Source organism: Branchiostoma lanceolatum, chromosome 5 (assembly GCF_035083965.1).
Source record: "Branchiostoma lanceolatum isolate klBraLanc5 chromosome 5, klBraLanc5.hap2, whole genome shotgun sequence".
In the NCBI taxonomy this organism is placed as follows: domain Eukaryota; kingdom Metazoa; phylum Chordata; class Leptocardii; order Amphioxiformes; family Branchiostomatidae; genus Branchiostoma; species Branchiostoma lanceolatum.
In genome coordinates, this window is record NC_089726.1 from 5031584 (window position 1) to 5055935 (window position 24352).

The 24352-nt window shown below is 40.9% G+C and overlaps 2 protein-coding genes across 3 annotated transcripts; one reads left to right on the forward strand and one right to left on the reverse strand.

Annotated features, from left to right (window-relative positions):
• Positions 1–38: 38 nt before the first annotated feature.
• LOC136434553 (VWFA and cache domain-containing protein 1-like) lies at positions 39–16010 on the reverse strand. 2 transcript variants are annotated; one of them, XM_066427417.1, is made up of 24 exons: positions 15407–16010; positions 10748–10976; positions 10328–10490; positions 9928–10096; positions 9676–9802; positions 9117–9187; positions 8871–8975; positions 8552–8722; positions 8301–8394; positions 7962–8075; positions 7232–7384; positions 6693–6844; positions 6213–6368; positions 5810–5941; positions 4443–4560; positions 3925–4012; positions 3624–3707; positions 3297–3407; positions 3055–3127; positions 2841–2893; positions 2146–2290; positions 1573–1797; positions 463–522; positions 39–152 (listed from the first exon to the last, which is right to left on the reverse strand). In XM_066427417.1, exons 1-24 carry the CDS (start codon positions 15602–15604, stop codon positions 66–68), a joined length of 3078 nt encoding a protein of 1025 aa, XP_066283514.1. In that variant the 5' UTR covers positions 15605–16010; the 3' UTR covers positions 39–65. The 2 variants fall into 2 exon arrangements, with proteins under 2 accessions (XP_066283514.1, XP_066283515.1); XM_066427418.1 differs by having other exon boundaries at positions 41–152; positions 1591–1797; positions 15407–16001.
• Positions 16011–18691: 2681 nt separating this feature from the next.
• Positions 18692–21243, forward strand: LOC136434861 (VWFA and cache domain-containing protein 1-like). Its single transcript, XM_066427944.1, has 5 exons — positions 18692–19037; positions 19590–19818; positions 20077–20239; positions 20417–20585; positions 21109–21243. The coding sequence occupies exons 1-5, from the start codon at positions 18843–18845 to the stop codon at positions 21241–21243; spliced, it is 891 nt and encodes a 296-aa protein (XP_066284041.1). The 5' UTR covers positions 18692–18842.
• The last annotated feature ends 3109 nt before the right edge of the window (positions 21244–24352 follow it).

Sequence of the window (24352 nt, forward strand, 5' to 3'; positions counted from 1 at the left end):
GGAAGGTCTTTAAACAGACATGTAGAAATAATTTGCACTCGGGAATAATTTTCCTTGGGTTGTGTTTACTCACGAGGACACGGAATGTCGGACAGCAGACGCAGGATTTCATTGGTACAAGACTCGTAGTTCCAGTCACAAATACAGGGACACTGATAACGAGGACCCGGGATATTTGTTAGACACATGAACAGTGTAATCACGCCAAAAATCAGGTACCATATCATATTGTGGTCCCCTACAAATACAAAAACGTATATGAAATCTCAACAACTATGGTTAAGAACACAATTGTCCATATTGTAATGGTGATCCAGTTTTAACCTCTCTGACGTTTTCATTTAAGATTATGTTTCATCATTGTGGACAGACACAAGCTATATTTATCTGCATAACTGGATGTACAAATGAGTGCTCGTATCAATTTTCTATGGTTCTAAGATACAATGCAATTAGATTCACCTGACAAACTTGCAGGTCATCTGTACTGCATGTCTGACAAATATCATTGCAGGAACAGTTCTGTAAGAAGACAGAAACGTGTAAGTTACCAGTCAAATGTGCTTCACTCGATACCAACTCATTACATTCGCAATGAAACAAATATAAAAACAGTTTGATGCCCATACTCCATCCAAACTTCTGTGTTGTTTTTAGGATAGATGCTAATCCCATCTAAATCTCAAAATACAACGTTCTTCACTTTTAATTCTCCTTGATAAGATAGAGTAAAATATACATGTGACTCCGAAGAGGTTTCTCTATATTATATTAAGCAAGTACCTCACAAAACATGTCTCCACAGTTTTACTAAAACGCCCAGCCCTACCTCTCAAATACATTTATTGCAATTCTTCAAAAGTAAGTCGCAAATAAACCATTTACAAATTTTCAGGCCTTATATTCAATAGTTATAACCTTACCGGCATCCGAGGTCAACCAACGACTCTTGCAGTCATCAAATCCAGTTTCACAAATAAGTCTTCATCCACGAAATGTCCCGACACGCACACGCTACCGCATGCAAATACATCGCCGCACAACTACATAAAAAGTGCTTTTGTGTATGTGAACACAATTCTACATCATCGGGTTTTAATCTGAAGTGATCTTCTACAGAGAGGACTCGACCATGCAGAGGACACCACAGGAATGTACAACTCTGGGCACTGCAAAGATCTCATCATGGACTTCATGGACTCAAACAGGAATGTCATAGCGAGGAGGCAGATCTACTGGCGCACTGGGAAACTACAGAAGCCTACTGGAGAATCTGGGATCTACCTACGCTTTGTTTTGGCAGGAGGCGGTAAGTACCCAGGTTTGTATATTCCACATCAGTTATTCCTTACTATTTAATCATTATCATTGCAGTGGTGCATTTAGATATCGAGGTGAACGTGATGGTGGTGAAATTTCGAACAGACGTGCTGTTACGTGATGATCCACAAGTGAAAGGGTCAATGGTGCACATATTATCTATTGATGTGACCGGGTGGTGCAGAATAAGGTGAGAGCCTCTGCATGAGTCTAGTTCCTCCCCAACACGCGAAGCAAGCAAAGCTGTACAACCTGACTGTTGTCCCAAACCTGGTTGCCACCGACTGTGATAGGACGGTCATCACAGTGGTAGGTGTGTCGGTTGTGCAGGGTGAGAATGAAAGTGTTGGTGGCGTTGATGGGATACAGGGCGAACTGGTAACACGGCGGGCCGGTGGTGACCTCCAGGCCGATGAACCCAGTTGTGTCGTAAAACAACTGGGAATTCTGGGTAGCATAGTTGTTGCACCATTCTGACTGTAAGAGTACAATTTGCAATGTATTGAATGAAAGGGTGCTTTGTTTTGTTTGTTACCGTAATACTTTGTTTAAGTCACTGAATGTACTGTATTGGTTCACTTTGTGATGGACATCCATTGCAATATCATGTTGAGGGTGATGATGGCGATAATGGTGACGATGATTTAATGATCTACTCTACCAGATATGCTTCATATGCATTTGATAGTGTGCAATCAAAATGTGCTATATATGACGTAAAATAGATAAAAATCATGGCAGTGTTTTGAAACATGTTATTTCTTGCAACAGAGCATGGAATCTATTTGTATAAAATGTCAAGTATGTAATACTCATTTCACTTACCCTGAGATATTCTCCTCTGACGGTGAGATACTTGGCCAGCCAAGGGAACCTGTTAGTCAGATGATCGTGCTCCATGTTCCGTGTGTTGTTGTTGAATGTTGACAGATAGTAGATAGTTGTATTGTCCAAAGACTCCATGAAGTAACTACAGAGTGATAAAATGCGTAAAGATAGGACATTGTGTCTTTCTGAGACAAGCTATTGATTTGATTTGTATGGTTCATTATTAGAGCATTGGAAATTACCTGGGTGACAATGATAATTATAAAACTTTGTGTATATTCTTTAATGAAAACAGTGACAAAGGTAGAAACTTGACAATGATTGCCATTAACATACGAACATTAAGTTGAATTGTGTTCTTATTGTGTCATTATAAGAGCTCTGCTGGCTAATATTGCAACCTAAACATCGTAGAGACTATAAGTCACACCATGTGCGTCAGACAGCAACTTCTTGAAAACTTCCTGTACAAAAAAATGTGATTGGCAATACGAGCGACTATGGAGATAGATTGCATGATATATGTCATTGAAAACACCAAGCATACAATATATTGACCAATACATATCATTATTTTAGATCACAAGTATGGCTGTTAGTTTCTTAAAAGAGAAACAGTGCAGACGTGTGACTAGTTAGAACTGTTTCGCATATGTAATTTAGTGCACATATTTCAGACAAACGCGACTCACCCACTGTCGTCTAACAGGAAGCAGTCATAATCATCAGAAAGACATTCAGGAATCTGTAACGATATGGAAAAAAATCAGTAAAATGATATCAGGACACCTCATAGACAAAGACATACTAAACTTGCTTCAAGTCCCTTACATTAAGCAATATGTGTATGTATACTTGAACCAACCTCATATGTAAAATATATTGTTAATAGATATATTGTCTAACCTCAGTGTACAGCATAGAGTAGTAGTACGTCTCCGTGATGTCAGCTGCAATGACTCCCAAGACTTCTTCGGTTCTGCAAACAAGAAACAGTTTTCATATAATTTCTATCTAATGAGAAAATTATAAGAAACTACAAAGGATAAAACATGGCCTGGGAGCCTGTAATCATACCGGGCATACGTTTAACTTCAATGGGTACAGATTGAAACAAATATTGAGAATGTTGATATGCTTGATTTTACTTGGTGTGGAAGATGACTCTGCTGATGGTGACCATGTTGCCCCCACCGAACGGACTGGGAACCGGACGGGAGAAGGTGTAGTCTTCTGGTCTGCTCAGGGCGCGCGCGTACCTACAGATGTTTGGAAAGAAAACGTTTGAATTTTACTTCGGTCATTATCTTTTACACGGAGATGACCTGCAAGTGCATTAGCATCCTTTGGAAACTGTGATATTTTTTCTTGGTTTGAACTTTTTACACCTGTACCAACACAGATAAGCTTTCATGTTAATGATGGTATTCATTTTGTATACTGTCATTCTGGATTGACGTTAGAAAAAGACTCACCATGTCTGCCGGGTGGGGTCATACCGCTTGTCCGTGATGATTCCGGGGAATATCCTAAACACACCGTTCTCTGTGCCGAAGTACCTGTCAAAGGCCAAAAGGGACATCGTCAAATGAAAATGTTATGTTCACAATAAGTCCATGATTCCAAAGATTCCAATCAATATCGCACAATGCGGGGCATCTTTGTCAAACAGCTTATTATAACATCGCCTCTAGTCCTGTAGCTTTGATCAAAATCATTTATCTCTACTTTGACGACTAAACTATGCTCATTTAGCTTGCCACCAGGCATTCTTACCTCCACACTGACTCTGTTCCATTTACCCTCCAGTACTGCTCGATCTCAGCCGACAGGATAACGTCGGTTCGGATTCCCTCTATGAGACCTGGGGAAAGGCGTGTATTTGTCTCCTTAGTACGTTTATAGTTTTAAACAACGCGTATAAGGTTAAGCACATTATGCTTTTAGAAATGATTTTCTTTTCTTCAAAATCAGTATTTACGTACACATACATGAATACACAAATTACAAGCACAGCAGCGTGGGACAAATGCTGAAGAAGAAATGTGTGATAAGCGTAAAAACTAAATCATTCCAAATACGTCAGGATTCTATTCAGTGCTAAGGTACATTTATTGACGCCCAACAATACATGCAGATTTTAATCACCACATTGATTCATATGAATCATCTGAAATTGGAAAAATGGCAAATTTACTTCTTCATGGGCTGTTGGGAATACCAAATTTGATCAACACAGTTACAAGCTTATGTCTTGCAGCTGGGATTCAAGCATCAATAAAACATATTTCCACCTGGATTCGCCATTGTCCCGGTAAAGTCGTTGATGAAGAGTTCGATGTCCACCACGTCGTCAAACGTCTCCAAGGTGTTCAGGTAGTTGATGGGATCAGCAAATGCCTCTGGTGGGAACTGTAGGTTTTACAGAACGTTTGAGAGTAGTTGTTAGGACAACCATTTGACATGCATAAAGCCTAGGTTACACATAGCCGAACATGGCCTCACGACTCTCCCCCGACCATGGTTGGAGTGATTCGGGAGTGATTCGGGAGCTAGCTCGGTTGGCGTTCGGCCGAGTCGGCTGGCGTTCGGCTGAGTCGGCTGGTGTTTGGCTGCGCCAGCCGAATGTTTTGAAAATTTCAAAACATTCGGCTCTGGACGTAGGGTCTGAAATGGGTCGGCTGGTGTTCGGCTCGTGTTCGGCTGGTATTCGGGATTGAGTCAGTAGTAAAATTAGAACCTTAACCTCGCCAGAAACACTACTGACTTACTCCCAACTAGTTTCCAACCTACCCATAACTCACCCCAAGGCCGTAGACAAATCTCTGCTAACTAATTCTCAACCAAGTGACTACTATCGGAACGTGGGCGAATCACCCCCGACCTTCACACGACCAAAAACAAAGAAGAACACTAAAAGCAGTATTAAAGCTAGCCATAATCCGAATTCGATCTCTCGGTGATGTTAACAACATAATAGAATGGATTATTTTAATTAAAACCGCAAATGACCCCTCTTTTGAACGTCGCTGAACATGTCCATTTAAATTCGTGAGAGGGTCTGCAATCGGTCGGGGTTTAGTCAGGAGAGATTCGGCAGTCTGCGGCTAGAGGTCGGGATGGTTGGGAGTAAGCTAGAAAGCATTCGGGGCCCATTCGGGAGTAATTCGTGTACTGGTTAGGAGATGATCGGCGCATCTTCGGCGGCGCATGTTCGGCGCCAAAGATAGGCGTGGCCCAAAAACTGGTCAGACTGCTCCCGAACTACCGCCGACCCGAGTCGGCTAGCGTTCGGGAGCCATGTTCGGCTATGTGTAACCTAGGCTTAAGGTGTTGAAAATCATTCCCCGCGACATACAGTGGATTAAAAATGGGTGCCTTCTCGTTCATTCACTGAGAAGTAGTCTCCAAGACTACTTCACTGGTAGACAGAATCCTTACGTTTTTCCAGCTTCCCCTTTCTGTTACATGAGTTCAATATCAAAATTACAATCAAAATTAGAAGCAAAAGTTCAGCCTGCAGTTCAACTTAGATATTTTTTATATATACAAATAGGGTCTGGTGATATATGCTGATAACCGACATTACGCTGAAGTAGAAAACAAATAGTTTAGATATATGGTGCTGCACAATGTCTCAGTAAAATATTGATAACCATACCTTGATAGTTGAGTCATCAGGTGTGGCGTACTCGCCATACAGACTGCAGAACTCTGTGTCCCCGGTGGCGTTGTTCATGTAAAGCAGGTCCAGCCGATGGTACAGCGCGTCTGTGCCGTTTTCAGGGCTCACCTTCATCAATATACAAACAGGTAACTTGATATCAACGTTATTCCAATCAATTTCGTTCGTACTGTAAATGTGCTTTGAACCAAGCGTTTAGCTTTCTTTAGAATGCACAGGGTCGTCATATACTAAGTGTTTCAAACCTGTTATTTGCAGTGTTATTGTTTCTGCCAGCATCTCCAATATTCAGTAAGAAGCTATGTCATTTGTATTTTGGCCACTTGCATATACATAATGTAGCTAGCAACACTAATGCAGAGCAGTCAAAAATCCAAACCTGAGTGGGGATGGCTATGGTCTCATCGTCTTCAAACAGGCAGAGCACCACGCTGTACTTGGTGTCAGGAATGGGTTCGTAGTAGAAGGTTGCAGCTTTCTCTATTGTCACGGCTCCGTCGTATTGTGCATTGCCACGAGCAATCGGGACTTTCACCTGGCGGCGTAGAAAACATGATACAATCTTGCGACAAGTATTGCAATCACTAATAATGTCACATGAGTACGATTTTTTTTTTCATATAAACTTAAACCAGGCCTTGGGGATCTCTGTTTGCAATGCATTGCTCTTATGTGTTGTTTGTGACGAAATAGAACTAAGAGACAATTATCTACATATTTTTTTGTACTTTTAACTTAAACACAATGTCTTCCTGCTATTATGGGCATGCAATTAAAATAAGCTTTTCTAAAAACATAGAACCGCAAAAATTGCCGACAATGGAGTTCACAGGTCATATTGGAATAGAACTGACTTTACCATAGTATAATAGTCTCCTGTGTCTCCGTTCAGAATCTTGGTGACCTCCCGTGACCTGAGAGCACCCTCCATCGCCTCCAGACCGAGGAAAGTCGGTTCTGACCTCCACTCCGTAGGTTTAGGCAGGTTCCTGTGGATGAGGACTCGGCCATCTGTGAAAGTATGAAATAATCATCCTTATGCAAGCGTATTCACCTGATCTAAATGCTGCCACACAAAACTATGTGGTTCTAAAGGTTGATTTACAAGACTCCGTACATTCTATTCTATGGTACTATCAATCATATCAAATTATCTACTGCAATAAAGATCGGTGGTTGTATAGGTCTTGCAAAGATCGTGAACAGGAAGAGTTGCAATGACTTGCAGCATTTTAGATAAAGAGAAACCAATGCCAGTTGGTCTTAGTACACACCGACATGCGACGAGAATGATGATTTTGCAATCTTTGAAAGGAACCATAAGCTTAAGGGATAAAGACAGTGGTTAAGAAGATAACACACCTTTCCTACACTTTTACCATGCAAACTGCTACTCACCTTCTCTGTCCACTAGGAAGGCGTAGGAATATTTGCCGATGTTGAAGTTGGCGATCTCATGAAACACGACGTTCATGGAGATGTCCACAGCTGTCACACCGAAGAACGTATCGGAGGTGTCGATGGTGGGGAGGGCGGCATTTATCACCAGACCTTAATTGAATAACATTAGGTGTATATATGGTGAAAGAGCAGCCACCAGTACGGCAGTCACCAGTACTGTGTGCGTACCGGAGAAAGGCATGCTGTGTTGATAAGCCATCTTGCTAGTCCTACTTGATATCTAGACGTTTAGGGGAGCTAACCACTAAGAATAGTCTCTAAAAGAGAGACATTATAAGCAACAGATGGTTGCAAATCGTGTGGAATGATTGAAACTGCGATTGAGTTATATGAATAAATTATAAATTCTAAAACTTCCGCCAATGCATTCTTTAGGGAACGTTTTTTGGCAACACCATGTGGGCAGGCTCTTTACTGGTTGGGCCATAAAAAAGGCGATGCTTTGTGTAACACTATTACAGATGTGCATTGACGTGCCAAATAAGATTTCTGGATGATGTCATAAAGATAAATCTGTCACAGTCTTAATCGATCATTTTAAAAAGCTTTTGCTACTCATAAAAGAAAAGAATGATATGCTTAGACCAAGGAATAGATTCATGTACTTTGCCATTTCGTATGTAAGTGAATGTATGCGGGTGTGTTTTATTAGTAATATTGTTCATACCAAGGTGCTCGTCGTTGGTTGGCACAGAGTATGTCGGCTCGGGGTCGGATGAGAACGGGAAGAAGTCGTAGTAGCTGCCCATGATGGTCTTCAGCTTGTCGCCCTCACTGTCGTCTGGGGTTGTAAACAGCAATAAAACGCATTCAAAACATGTCGGAAAAGCCTATAAGTATATTTCAAATATTACCTACTAGATGTTGATATGTATACGCCTTTTTCCATTCTTTTGTGACTTATATGGATGCAATCATGCATGAGCAATGTGATTTTTAGGTGTCCACGGACGTGAAATACTTTCTACATAGCATTTTGAAAAGTAAACAAAATCCTGACACTCACCTATGTACTCTGTTCTGCCAACCGGTCCCACACCTTGGGGATCCCTGTTTGCACTGAAACATGATCCGTAGTTTCCTTGGGTGCAGTATCGGTTCTGACGTAGGAACATACAAAGAACATTGTTTTACACATTGAGTACAATTACAAGCTATTGCTATTAAATTCGCCGGTAACTATGATTCAAACTTACCACCGCAATAGCATTGCATGCTTTTGTATACAGAGCATTCTGACTAACTACAGTTCGTTACCGTCCACTCCACAGCTCCCGGGATCTGTTGGTTGTTCTGGTCTGCGATGGTGGCGAGGAAGTCTAAGGCCGGCAGCTTGACAAATGGGTTGTTGGGGTCGTTACCCCAGCCACTACTGGCCCATTGCAGATTGGCGCCCAGCCCGTAGGTAAAGATGTGTACAGAACGCTCCTATGTAGAGTAATAAACCAATTAAAAGTTTCAATGTGGTTCGGTTACGAAAGAACGACGCTGGGAAACAGATGGAATTTGAAAATACTACTCTGCCCTTAAGTATGCGCATATTATCACATTGGAAGGGCGTAATATACGGACATACCATTAGATCTTGGCCCTTTGTGATGTCATCCAATGAGAAGTAAGTGTCGGTTGGCTGCCCGTCGGTCAGAAAGATGATGATGTTGTAGCAGTCTTCAAACTGCTCCTGTTGGATTTGAATCGATGGGAAAAAACGTAAATGATACAGTTTTAAACCTAATTAGTCCGTTACTTCAGTTTCTTTGCACAATTGAGTAGCTTCTGATTTGAATTATACACAGCGTAATTCTAAGAAATGGTTGCTTACCGGTTTCTTGTTTTTAGCCTCATGGAACATGTCGAAGGCTTTTCTGAATCCTTCGGCGTACACAGTAATGGCTGGGGAGTACAAATCAGTCATGAGGTAGATATGAAATCAATATTACTTTTATAACTTGTTCAAATAACGTAAAGGTCCAATTCTTTATGATAACCTAGATATGATTAGCATCTCTAATACTGTGACAAATACATTGCCAACCATATCTACCTGACTTAAATTTCCTAGATAAAATAGAATACTCCAAAAATTGTTACTCGATCAAGCAACTGGATACGATTTTGAAGCAGTCAGGCGTTTCAGAAAGTATCCGCTGTCTTTTGTCAGTGACTAAGCAATGGATTGGGGAACCAGGTTTTATACCAAAACTCTGAATAAACATAAAAATGGTAATTTTGTTAAAATCTAATTTCAGACTTGGTTGATTATGCATAAGTCACAGACTGGATGTTTCAAAATTTCATCCAGTTCCTTGAGTAACTATTTTTGCCGTACCTTATAATCTGGTTGTATAACCTTCATCAATGTGAAATCAAATGCTACTTACTCTCAGGCACACGTTGGTTGATGAAGTCTTGCATGATCCCGATGTTAGTTGGGTTGGCTTCTCCCAGACTGTCCCCCAGACAACCTTCTGGTGCCTCTGCCCGAGCACTGAACGATACCACTCCTCCCTTAAAGCATCGAGAAACAGAGGCTTCAAAACGTCAGAACTGTTGATTGATGTTTTCTATTCTAATCAATTCAAGCATATAATATACTATTCATAATGGATTAGAGGTTATGTTATTTAACTCACCCAGTCTCTCGGTGTGAGGGTGTCCAGTACCGTCAGAGCTGCCTGTTTAGCCAGGTTGAGTCTGTTCTGTTCCTCCGGGGCATCCCGAGGCTCCTCCATGGATCCGCTCACGTCCATCACGATCACCACGTTCTTCTTCTTGGGGGAGGCGGCGCTGACGTACCAGTTTCTGTGACATTGAATGCATAGAATTGATAAAGGCAAAACTTTTGCAGCATAAATGTGTTGTCTTGACTCTCGGGAATCTATATCTATATCTAATTATCTATCCATCCATCCATCTATCTATCTATCTACATCTAATATGGATAGATTGTATTTTGAAACTGTACTTTTGTGTCACTTTGTTAGCAAACGAAATTAACTAAGTATAAAATGCCCATATTAAGTACGTTCATACCTGAACCTGTGATCGTTGCCCTCACATGACCTGTCGTTCTTGGGGAATTGGTGATACTCGCCCTCCTTGGCACCATAGTACTGCCAGGTCGCCCCGGACATGTCATGTATGTTGGACTTCATGGTGTCGTAGACGGTGGGTCGGATTGTGTTTTCACCGGTACCTACATAATGTCTTTATATTGTTAGGCTTGTGTATAATTTACCTGATATGAAGATTCAATTAGTTTCGAAGGTAATACGTCACTACCTTGCTTATGATAGACATTTGTATCTCTACATCTTCTGGAAGATCTATTGTATGTACAATCGTAAATTATGTTATATTGACAATAATGAACACTCGCCTACATGGAACTATTTCTATGAGACAGTTAGGATACATTTTTTTTAAACGCGCGTCCAGACATTCAGCAAATACCTGCAGTAAATGTAGCGCAGCTGTCGTTGACAATCTGCTGCAGGAACCTCGGGTCGTACTCCAGCTGGCCGAGGTTGTCGCAGCAGTCAGAAGCAGGAGCGCCCCCTGTCGACCCCTGTGCATGGGAGGCTTCTATCTCAGCCTTGTTCCTGTGCAGGATGTCCCGGCACATCTTCAGCCGGTCTCCCGCTGCCTGGGTCAGTAGATGTAGCTGGGTCTCGCCGTCAATCTACAAAGTCAGTTAAAATTAGTAAAAAAAAGAGATGTTGTACCCTAGAGTTTATTTGTATGTAAGTGGTGTTGAAAGCAGTAAACCTTTGGTATGCAGCTTTGAATAAACTATAAAATAAAGTGTGACCGCAAAACTCTTTCCTGCAATAACATCATTAATCACACCGCGCTTGGAGCTAATGCACTGTATTGAAATCAAGAATGTTTGCTGCGATATAAAAGGGAATCTGTATCTGAAAACTAAGTATACTGTCTATGATCCAATTATGCCTCACACACACACATAGACATACTTGTGGTGTTATAGTCTTCATAAGGCATCAAAGGGTGCAAAAAGACAATAGACTCAATACGAAGTAATGAACTACAATGTTAAACATAGAAATGGAATATGAATGCAATGATTCGTTATCATATTTCAAGCACTCAACATTCACAACAAATGCCATCTCTGTGACCTGATTTAAGAATATTCAAAACTCAACGATTTTGAAACAACCCATTGTGAAGATTTTCTCACGCTGTATTGTGTGTATATTTCTCTCGACAGGAAGAAATATACTGGGCTGAAGACATATAAGAAGGCCAAAATAGGCCTCCAACCCGTACCTTTAGGCATAATACGTGGTATATAGAGAGCATATGGTAAATATTGGGCCTTGTAAACACGACTCTTTCCGCACGGGGGCGTTGTGTTCTTTTTCTCTTTAGACGGGAATAACTTACTCAAGCAATCACCGCTCTGTGACGCAATGTCGTCAATATCAGCAAACGATATTCTCCTTCGCCGAGAAGGTTATTTTTCGGCGCCGTTTTTATTTCTCGTCAGCATAACTCGAAAAGTCGTTGATGGGACCTTGTGATATTTTTGTAGGTTGGTATGGGTTCATAAAACGAACGTCAACTTTTATAATGGCCCCAAGTGGCTTTCTCGAGTACTGCAAAGCCCCGGTTACACATAGCCGAACATGGCCTCCCGACTCTCCCTGACCATGGTTAGGACGGATTCGGAAGCTAGGTCGGCTGTGTTCGGCTGGTATTCGGCTGCACCAGCAGAATGTTTAAAAAGATTTAAAACATTCGGCTCTGGACGGTGGGTCTGGAATGGGTTGCCTGGTGTTCGGCGCGGTCGGTTAGTGTTCGGCTGGTGTTCGGGAGTAAGTCAGCAGCCTTAACCACGCCAGAACCACTGCTGAACTACTCCCAACTAATTTCAAACCTAGCCATGACTAATCCCAAGGCCGTTGACAAATCTCTGTTTACTCATTTCCAACCAAGTGACTACTATCAGAACGTGGGCGCCCCCCCCCCCCCCCACCCCGACCTTCACACGATCAAAAACAAAGAGGAACATTAAAAGCCGTATTAAATCTAATTGTGATCTGAATTCGATCTCTCGTTGATGTTAGCAACATAGAATAAATTATTTTGATTGAAAACGAAAATGACCCCTCTTTTGAGAGTCGCCTAATATGTCCATTTTAATTCGTTAGAAGGCCTGCAATCGGTTCTGGATTAGTCGGGAGAGATTCGGCAGTCATCGCCTAGAGGTCGGGATGGTTGGGAGTAGGTTAGAAAGCATTCGGGGCTCAGTCGGGAGTAATTCATTTACTGGTTGGGAGATGGTCGGGACATGTTCGGCGCATGTTCAGCCCCAAAGATAGGCGTGCCTAAATACTGGTCAGACTTCTTTGTACTTTGGCTGGAGGGTAGTAAGACCAAGATGCCATACAGGACAAGCATACTCTAGCAATGGTCTTACAAAACCACAGAAAACAAGCGTTAAGTCATAGTCGACTAAGAAAAACACACTCGTAAAGATGTCGCCACAAGGCTCTTAAGATTACTAGTTGAACGTCTAGATCAGTTAACCGTTTGACAAACGTGACTCAGAATGAAGAACTTTTGGCAAAAAAAATGATTAAACGGCGTCAGGTTCAAAAAGAAGACATTATATAATTTGGCATTAGTATGCAACTTAATAACCTGTTTGCATAATATGTATCTAAGAAATTGGATGCTAATCTCTTTCAAAAGAATCGTTATTAAAAGGGATATGTAAACATATAGCCATGACTTATCATGCGTCGCAGACAAAATATTCAACGACGATTTCCCAAAATGCAATGGGCTGATCAGTGTTAAAACGAAGAAGGGGGTCTCATGCATCTATAAGGCTTTTCGTCTTACATTGCCTCCAAGAAAGTAGTCAAACCCAGATTGTATAGATATAGCCAACACTAGTATTAGGTAGTCCATTGCTGTGTCCGTCACAGTTCACTGTCACATGTATGTTCTTCCTATATTTCTACAATGTACCTGCAATTAGCCCTCAGGCATGGTAAAAAACAAAAGGTATGTAGCAACAGCGCAAATCACTGAGAAATATACCATAGAAATGCTACATCAATCGTGAACGTAACCTTGAAAATCTGATAAGGAAGACAATATTACTACTGATGCTTTTGCTGCTCGTTTATATAGATTGAAATCGTAATCACTAAACTTAAAAGAATTCCATATTTGTGACCTTTTACCTTGAAAGGAATTTGGAACTCGGGAATTGTGATGCACCACCTTGTGAGAATGTTATTTACGAAAGACGATTGTCTCGCCAATAAGCATTCAATACAATAAACAATGTGTCTATTACTGTTTCAAATAGGCAACAGCAACTTCTCTTTCCTTTGTAATTGACAATTCATGTAGAATAAACTCATTAATAAGTAAACCATAAATCAGAAGGCCTTTGAGGTTTAACCACCTTTTATAATGGTCATTCTGAAATAATTACATGTATTATGCTCTGAACAAAAAATATGCATTCTGAACCAATGTTCTCTACTTGCCTCTCCCACCTAGCGATGTTGTGATCTTTATCTCCTTATACGGCAATCGCCTACACAAGCAAGCACTGCTGTGTGACGCCATGTTGTCAATGACAACAAACCATATTAATCTTACCCTACGTCACATGCGCGCAAACACGACGACTTCAAAGTTAAATACAAAATGCTTGATCAGATCTTAACGCACAGGGTGACGTAAAATCTAAGAATAGCCGAATAGCCATTACAAAAAGACACGCTTGTCATACTACGCTACCAAACTGTTTTTTTTCTAAGATGTAGTTAAAGAACCATATGTTAGAGAACGATGATATTTCATGTATCAGCAAACTTCGAAAGGATGTTTGGTACAGTGAACTCGTCATTATGCAAACAACAAGTCAAGGGAACTACCAATTTGCCACCGAAATATACAAAACAAAGATTGATACTTTTTTTCTAGATTCAAGAGGGTAAGCAGTTTTGAAATAAGGAAGGTCTCATTATTGACATATGTATGCTATCAGACTAGAAAGAACAAAAGGAATTATGTTACAACAACCCGTCTCTCCGAAGAATATCTCAAACTTATAACACAGCAATTGTTAACGTTAATAGCATACAGGAAAAAGGTGAACGTGTAAGATTATATATCTAAAACATTTCTGCAAATTTTCAGTTAGCTCTATTCCGATTTATTTGTATATTTGTTTCTTTGTGTTATGTTATGAGACAAGACCTTTCACCACGAAGGGGATACTCATTACAAGGTAAAAAATGAACCCACATTCCCTTAGAAACGATTACTAAATCGACTAAGAAAACGATTTTCAGCATACATCTATAGTATATGGTTATCTTGCAGACAAATAAACAATCACGCTGACAAGGTATCAAAGCAAGAAAGTGTGCTTCAAACGGTCTATTTGAAACATGTAAAAACGAGCCACTGCAAATCACGTTCTTAAGTCCATACATACATTCATACTATTGTTACTCCATTCCAATGTCGAGACGCACCAGACCTTACCAAATATAATAAATAATTAATAAACTATAAAAAAACTATATATCGAACACTTTAACAACATCTCATGCTATTAATACCAGCTGCTTAATGGATTGCAATCAGTGTTTAGTAAGGGGTAGTTAATCATTTGTTAATCCAAGTTACCCACATTTTATCTACCATATGTCACACCTAAAACAATCCGATGTTTAATAAATGATCTTTATCAAGCTACATTCCTTTTTCATCAGATAGCTAATGCAATCAGTTTACAGTTTAACTAAATTTAATTACGATGTAATGTAAAGTCTGAATCATTCGATACGAAACATTACACGTTACTAATGCTTATGACTCAATTAAACAAAGCTGTCTTTGTCACGATGGACGAAATGGATTTTTTTCAATAATGTACAATCTCTAGCATTTGAACCTTCATCGCCTTTGTTATAGATATAGTATACAACAATGCCACATTCCAAAACATACAGGCATATAGGCGCCAACAGGCTCTTATAAAGCACTTGTTCAATAACATGTTAACCATCACAAGTTCCATTTTTGCAGTGAAAATATTAAGCAAGTACTTACCTGGATCTCGGTGAAGTTGAGTTTCTCGTCGTACGCCTTGACCAGCTGAAGCGCGCCTGTTTGTGACTCGGCGAACTTCACCATCTTACGGCTGACCTTGGGGATCCAAGTAGTGGTGATAGGAGCGGTGGACAGGTCCGCAAGGCACAGACACGGTAGGGCCGCTAAGATAACTGCTAAAATCAGCTTTGTCCTCATTGTGGCTGTATGGAGTCACAGCTGACGGCGGCGTAGGGAACTCTGTTAAAAGGAGCAAGGCCTCCCAACTGAGTCTGTTTGCTTGGAGTCTGTCGTCACCTCTTGCAATCAGAGAAGTTCCCCGACCAAATGTCCGAGATAAACGAAAAAGAAGTTTCCAGATAGACAGGACAAGTATTCGTCTTCTCTAAGCCATAGTATCGTAGTTGTCAGTCACGACTGGCTAATCAAATCCACGTAGGATGGGAAAAAGTAGTCAGAACGACCTCTGAGAAAAACACGCTAAGTCCTCCACAGGCTTCCAACTGGAAATCCTGGCACTTTTAATCAAAGTAGAAAAACACCATTACGTGGCCGCCAAAAGAACCACAAGATGCCAGCAAATCTAAAACAATGCAATCTAATGACTGATTGTTTCTTAGCAACCGCGTAAGTGGTAATAATACCATCTTGAGACCACTTGGCTACTTATTACTGGCCAAAAAGATTGATGTGACCAAAAAACAGCATTGAGCTTGATTTCTCATAACTGTATCTAATGCTTGGATTTTAGGACAAAGCTTGAATAAATAGTGTGACTGGATTCGCGTTTAGTCTTGAGGTGGCCGCTGGATCATCTGAATGGTTGCTATTGTTTTGCTCTCCTCCAAGTCACTCATTAAATCAGGATTATCAGTTGGTGGTTTGATGTGGACAATTCTGTGAAAGAACTTTGGGCTCACATAACATGTACTCTAGAAAAACAGCTCATTCAACATCTTTGGCAGCAATTGATGTTCGAAAGAATCAAACTATCATAGCGCCAGCATCTATTTTCCGTTACGTAAGACTGATGTTACACGTGGCTTGAGTCAAGATTTGGTACAAGCTAAGTTAAACACATTTGTCAGCTCACCGCTAATGACGAATTTTACGTTTCTAAAGTGCAGTAACACAATCTCTGCGGAAACAAATCTATGGCCAAACACCACTGTATCTCCTTGGCAACGTTGGCATGTCAGGACCTTGTGGAAGCCAACAACCTCCTTACACAAATATGCGGGGCACAGGGGTGTGTATCCAAACCTCGTTTGCGTCAATTAACTACCATTATTGGGTGTGCTTAGTGAACAACAGTTGATAACATTACTTCGATGGTTGTTTGGTCGCGGAAACCGTATCCAGAACAACAGCGGTAGGCCTGGAGGCATTCACTTTAACAACGTAAACCTTCGCTCACAATCGTCCTGCTCTTTTGCGTTCTTTAAACATCTAGAATATAATCATAACTCATCTGTATGAAAGTGGTAAAAGTGTTGAAAAAATCATTATCTAGTTTTATTACTGTCCTATGTGAGTACTTTGTTGGCTTCTTGTACCGTTCATGTATATTTCTAAAATTTGGATTGGTAAATATACTAAGCAGAAATGTGCCTATTTATCTCAGTAATGTTGCAAAATATAACTCAACTGATAAAGAACGAAATAATCTACCGAACTAGTGACCTGGTATGTGCTCTAGGAAGTAATTAAGTTACAGCCTGAGATGAATGTTCTGCTGCCCAGAATCCCTGTAGAATGGGATAAATGCTGTTTGTTTATCACTGCTAGGGGTAACGAGAACCACCGATGGGCACGGGGCTGCAGCCGTGCTCGTTCGTTACGTTGCTACTGTTACCACGGTCTGCTTAGGGCATCTTTATAGCTAAAGCTTTCATTAAGTGGGTGTATGATAATGAGTTCATCAAAACGATACACAGTTGGACAAAAGCAAGCTGAATGGATCACGGCCGACTAGAAGACATCCGTTTTTTCTCAACGCAGAGGTGGCAATGAGGAAAAATGGATGTTTATGTCACGTTGATTATGCGAATTTCACCCCATGAAAATGCTCCTGCCGGGTATAACAATTGCACTTCGCCTTGTAATATATAAAACACACATGTATACAGAGAGCTGTAGTTGCTTGCATGCCACTAGTAACAAACTTTCGTAGAGTCGTTAGAGCTACCCAACCTCTGTGTATAGTGTGGCATTGGGAGAAATTCCACCTAGATTACGTACAATTTATCAACAATCTGTTGTAAAACATAGTCTTTGGGTCAGCGCTGTTACCTAAAGTAACTGATATACAATCTACACTCAACATTTTGTCAAATATTGTTATTGTCCATACATGTACTTTTCCTAGATATAATCTGTGCATTATATCGGATGTTTCCAAAATACTGTGCATATACCGACAGCGCTTCTAATTATTGATACTGATTTTTTCGACAATCTAATTCGGTATGACTGGTAAACCGGTTTGAACCATCCTTGCAATGTTGTTATCTGGAGTAGCTGATGTAAAATCTACACTCCATACAGAACAGACTGGCCCGCACAAACAATTAGCAAATCTTGTTATTAGCCATACATGCATGTCCCTCCCCAAGATCAAATTTCTTTGCTATCCCTTATGTACCATAATGAGCATGTGCTTCTGATATTTCTTATTTATTCGACCATCTTATTCCGAAGTACATCGTAAGTAGAACCAATGAGTTTGTGTTTATTGATCATTGTTGCTTAGCAACTGTACAACTAAGTTTGCTTCCGTTTTTATTTCAGGCATTCTTATAGTCTCTCGTGCTCGATAAGACACTGCATCCTAAAACAAGTTGAAAGAAGACATTTGCGTTATAAACAGATACGTATTGTAAAGCAGTAATATTTATCCTTGTAACATGGTAACAGCACAACGGAGATATCCGTAGTTTATGTTTGACGCATTTTTGCTGTCTGCCATTACGGATATAACGCGTTGACAAAAAGTGCCTCTTCTGATGCAGATAAGACAAAACCTTAACATTTACATGGAAACGGACCGACGGAAACTTAGTAACGGTCAAAACAATGCCCCCTGCGTTTATGTTTTACATGCCTTTTCTTTTGCTATCTCGTTAACACAATGCATTGATTGAAAGTCGTCAGGTGATTTATGGATGTTTAACGTTGTAACCAGGAACAAAAAGTTCATTTTGTAACATTTATCATAGTTGCTTGGAAACAGTCCATCAATAACGTCCAATGTTAATTTCAGAAATGAAATAAATAGCTGGGCAGTTGGCTTCGTGGACGATTGCTGTGGGGCTCCTTTACCAGCGTAGGACAGGGGCCGCGGCAAAATCACGCTTGTGGAAGACGCGAGTGCAGCATTCCATAGTGAGATATTCAGAAGAATTTTCTCCAAACGTTCTGGTATATACCCTGCAGGATGCGCATGGTTGCTTTTCTCGTTCTCGGGGCGGTTCTGCCGAGTCTGTGCCTGGCGGACCTGTCCACCGCTCCCATCACCACCGACTGGATCCCCAAGGTCAGCCGTAAGATGGTGAAGTTCGCCGAGTCACAAACCGGAGCGCTTCAGCTGGTCAAGGCGTACGACGAGAAACTCAACTTCACCGAAATCCAGGTAGGTACAGTCCTTCTATGCCTTATTATAACGTTGCAAGTTTCACTAGAGTTGAGTTGTGCTGTATTTGTCTCCCGGCGTTGGCATTTTGTGTGCCCAGTTTTAAAATTTGATCCAATTTGTTGTCGAGGTAGGTCAACAAATGTTAAGTCCTATCAGTCATTTCGCAATGTCATATTTTAACTGCATACGTGTAAGGCTGATCATGTTTTATTTTTTTTCTCTTTTGTCCATTTTCAAAGAAAAAAAAGGAAATTGAATGGACATGGGATTCGTTCTGATCCAAATCAAATAATTAACTCCTGCTGTAAGTTATGTAGTAAAAAAATAAAATCTACTGACACCGTGTGCATGGCAATCTCCTTCCTTAGTAACATTGCGTCATACAAACTGTTACTTATTAAAGCAACTGTTATCTGATGGGGAAATAACAACGCCCTCATGCTTCAAAAGATGGAAATGTCAGTAAAATACCTTCTTGTGAGTCATGCACCTTTTAAATCAGTCTAAAACGGGTATTCCATCAGAACTATATTGACATCTGAACTATAGATCGACGGCCAGACCCAGCTACATCTGCTGACCCAGGCAGCGGGAGACCGGCTGAAGATGTGCCGGGACATCCTGCACAGGAACAAGGCTGAGATAGAAGCCTCCCATGCACAGGGTCCGACAGGGGGCGCTCCTGCTTCTGACTGCTGCGACAACCTCGGCCAGCTGGAGTACGACCCGAGGTTCCTGGGGCAGATTGTCAACGACAGCTGCGCTACGTTTACCGCAGGTATTTTCTATCTTATTTGTTAAATATTGAATTCGTATATCATATCCTAACTTTCTAGAATATTTCCATACAGTCCAAATGACTTTGACTATCTTCCTGTACGTATTGACGTTTGTGTTATAGACGATGCCAAATATGTGACAATTGTTTTTAGATAAATGTGGACCTAAGGTCTTCCAACTATATCCAAATATTCACCTTAAAATATCAAGACCACAACTGCAGTGCAAAACATAAGGAAACATTCACTACATTTAGGTAACGGTGAAAGCAGAATCCGCCAGAATGTCTACGACACCATGAAGTCCAACATGCACGACATATCTGGGGCGACCTGGCAGTACTATGGTGCCAAGGAGGGCGAGTATCACCAGTTCCCTAAGAACGACAGGTCATGTGAGAGCAACGATCACAGGTTCAGGTAAGAACGTTCTAGAAATTATCGAATGGTTTGTTGCATTGGCTATTATTACTATCAACTAATTCCTGATCGTTTTTCATGTCTTTATTCTTAAAGGGAGTTAATGCAAATTATGCATGATCATGACTTAACAGGCACTTAACTGAATAGATGTTTTACCCATGTTTTATGTCGCAGAAACTGGTACGTCAGCGCGGCCTCTCCCAAGAAGAAGAACGTGATGATCGTGATGGACGTGAGCGGGTCCATGGATGAGCCTCATGGAGCACCGGAGGAGCAGATGAGGCTCAACCTGGCCAAGCAGGCAGCTCTGACGGTACTGGACACCCTCACACCAAGAGACTGGGTGAGTTCAGTAACAAATGCATCACATCTCATAATCTACCTACGCTGACTATGGATATCGTCCAGTAATGTGACAGCCAAATCATTCTGGAACACTTTCCTAGCTGACACCCGCACTGCCAACAGTATTATACTGTCTGTCTATCTGTCTGTCTGTCTGTCTGTCTGTCTGTCTGTCTGTCTGTCTGTCTGTCTGTCTGTCTGAAGGAGACCCTTCCTTCTTCTCTCTGTACAAACTTATATAGCCTGTCACTCTATAGGCCCACATGATACGCCACATACAGTCTGTATACTATAGATACGGCCGTGTGTATGCATCCTGTTTGTATTCCACGCTCTGCATTGTCCAGCCATTAGGGCAAACCCTTTTTAAAATCCACCAGCTAGTTGTGCAGTCCTAGCTGTTTGTTTTTCATACTCAAACCAATCAATGAAAATACTTTACGTCAATTTGATTGTTTCTGTTTCCACGTTATCATTTTATGACATAGTGGTCTTAAATCTTGGGCTTTTGAACTCCAAAGGGAGGAGTGGTTTCGTTCAGTGGCAGAGCATACGCACCAGAAGGTTGCTTCGGAGACAGTCTGGGAGAAGCCAACCCAACTAACATCGGGATTATGCGGGACTTTATCAATCAACTCGTGCCTGAGAGTGAGTAATACTTCCTTTTTCAGATTGTCCGTCAAAGCTAGGTACAAACATGTAGTACAGAGCTTATATTTGAGTCAAAAGGCCAATAACCTCTGTTATGTGCAGGCCCCAGCACCTGATGATATAGGTGTTGGGGCCTGCACATTGCTTGCATATTGATTCATACCACTGTTACTACTGTCATTCAGTCTTAGATTCAAACTAATTCAAATCAATCTGTCCTCTCTAGCCATTACTGTCTACTCTGCAGGATTCCAAAAAGCCTTTGACATGTTCGCTGAGGCTAAAAACAAAAGACCGGTAAGGTGCCACATTTAACTCTATGTGATGTTAGTAGTCTTGGTTTTATTTGTGACCTTTATGATATTGAGCTTTTCGAACGAGATAATTAATCAAGTATTTCTTCTTAGACTTGTTAATCAAGTACAACTGAGTGATTTGTTGAAATACAATTCAATAATAAAGAGCGTTCACAAGTTGGAAAGCCAAAAATTGTAAAGAATTCTCAACTCAGTGAAAGTGACATTTAATAGCTTAATAAACATACGAAATAAACCGTATTGTAAGTATAACGTGACTTTTTTCTTTCCATTGGTACAAATCCAACAGGAACAATTTGAAGACTCCCATGACGTCATTATCTTCTTGACTGACGGTCAGCCCACCGACACCTACTTCTCATTGGACGACATTGTCAAAGGCCAGGATCTGATGGTAAGGCCGAGTCTTATGCCCTAAAAGTTTTCATATGCGTAAATGCATAGTTCGTAGACATCTGTTCTTGTAACATACGGTTGTCAAAAGTGAAGTGCTTTTTTTGTGTGTAACCTAAACCTACTTATATTAGCTAGCTATATTATTATGTGGGCCTCAACACCTTCCTAAAGCTATTAACAACCGGGGTAGTTTAGCCAGGCTAGGATAGTTGGATGCATACAATGATGAATAAAGGAAACTAACCTCTTTCTTAATGTGTTTATCATTCTACACAGGGTCGTTCGGTGCACATCTTTACCTACGGGCTGGGTGCTAATCTACAATGGGCCAGTATTAACTGGGCCAATGACCCCAGTAACCCATTTGTCAAGCTGCCGGCCTTAGACTTTCTCGCCACCATCGCAGACCAGAACAACCAACAGATCCCGGGAGCTGTGGAGTGGACGGTAACGGACCTGTTTATTTAGTTCTTCAGAATGCACTTTATACACAGAAAAATAAATGTATCGATATCGGCGTTGCAAGTTTGAATTATGCTAGAACGATAACAATTCTACTACACTTGAAAATAACTGTTACAACAACAATAACAACAAATGCGTCTTGTTCGTGTTTCTCTACGACAGAACCGATACTGCACCCAAGGAAACTACGGATCATGTTTCAGTGCAAGCAGGGATCCTCAAGGCGTGGGGCCAGTTGGCAGGACAGCGTACATAGGTGAGTGTCAGTTGCATGCGTTACTTACAAAATAATTAGTGCAATGCACTCAACGTCCGTGGACATCTACTCATTACATTACTCATGCAATGAAAAGAACATTGCATGGTCTGTAACCTTTTCTCAACCTGTTCGTGCGAACATGTATTTATCAAGTGAAGTCAAATCAAAGCCTATATTTTCCTTCGAATGCTTGTTCGGTCACACATGCCGCTTTTTAACAAGGTATACTCAATTTCACCAACATGAATTGAACGACACATGAAATCCAGGTGATAAACGCATGGCAATAATGTTCGGACGTGTGATAATGTAGCATCGGTGTGGGGGTCGCTGAGTTGTATGAAACCTCTCTAAAACTAGGAAGAGTTTCAAACCTTAAACCGCCATAGGCAGTTTGAATACCAAAGAAAGGTTTAACGTCAGCTACTTTTAAAAGATAGGCATTTTCGACACATTTTGTATGGATTTTGCTTTCTGTTTGCAACCCCAGACGACAATGAGGGCGACAAGCTGAAGACGGTCATGGGTAGCTACTACGACTTCTTCCCGGTCTCATCCAACCCCGAGCCGACCTACTCTGTACCCACAAATGACGAGCATCTTGGTAGGTTATAACACACACACACGCACGCACACACACACACACACACACACACAAACATAAACACACACACACACACAAACAAACATAAACACACACACACAAACATAAACATAAACACACACACAAGCTGTATATCATTTGAGCATATCAGTTTTCAAGAGTAAACTGATAGATACCAGTAGACTCTAGCCTAAACCTATCTGGGAGATGCACAAAACTGTGACCAGAAACACCTAAATAGTGCATGTTATGTATCACAAGTCATCTTACAGTTTCGAGTGCGCATTTGCACGTGATGAATTGTGGTCTAGGTCAAAGTTAAAGATCACTTTACTTGTAAATTCTTCTCACTTATCCAGGCGTTTTTGCATGAACAACAATCTGCTGCCATAGTTTTCAGTGACTTTGATCGTGGTTTAAACCTTCTACTCTGCAAAACTGTCTAAAACAATAGGAATCACTTACTAGTAAACAGATCCTGAACATTGACTTAGACCACATGCATCAAGTATACTCGAAACTCTGAGATGGCTTGTCAGTACAGCAAGGTATACGTACCTCATGAGTACGTTTACACTGATTTAGACTGCTCTTTCACCATTATCCGCTGTTATTTAAGGTCTGGTGATACATGCCGCGGTACCCACCATTGACTCTACTGGCACATTCTTCGGTGTCACAGCTGTGGACATCTCCATGGACGTCGTGTTTCATGAGATCGCCAACTTCAACATCGGCAAATATTCATACGCCTTCCTGGTGGACAGAGAAGGTGAACAGCAGTTCATTAGATTAAGGAGTTGTGATATTTTGATTGGATTTACATCATTATCATCATCATGCCTGGACTAAGTCAACCCTCTTCCTCCAGTCGCTACGGTCCGCCATTAAGTGCTTTAGATTTACGGAAACACAAAACAAGCACTGTACTTATGTTTATTTTTTTCTATTTCGGCTACTTTTAAAGCACCAAATCCATATTGTTATTACGGTACTTTACTTGAAATGGTATATTGTAAAAATGCTTATGAGTCCATTTTAATCTAGTATGATGTATATTCAAAGCAGGTTGA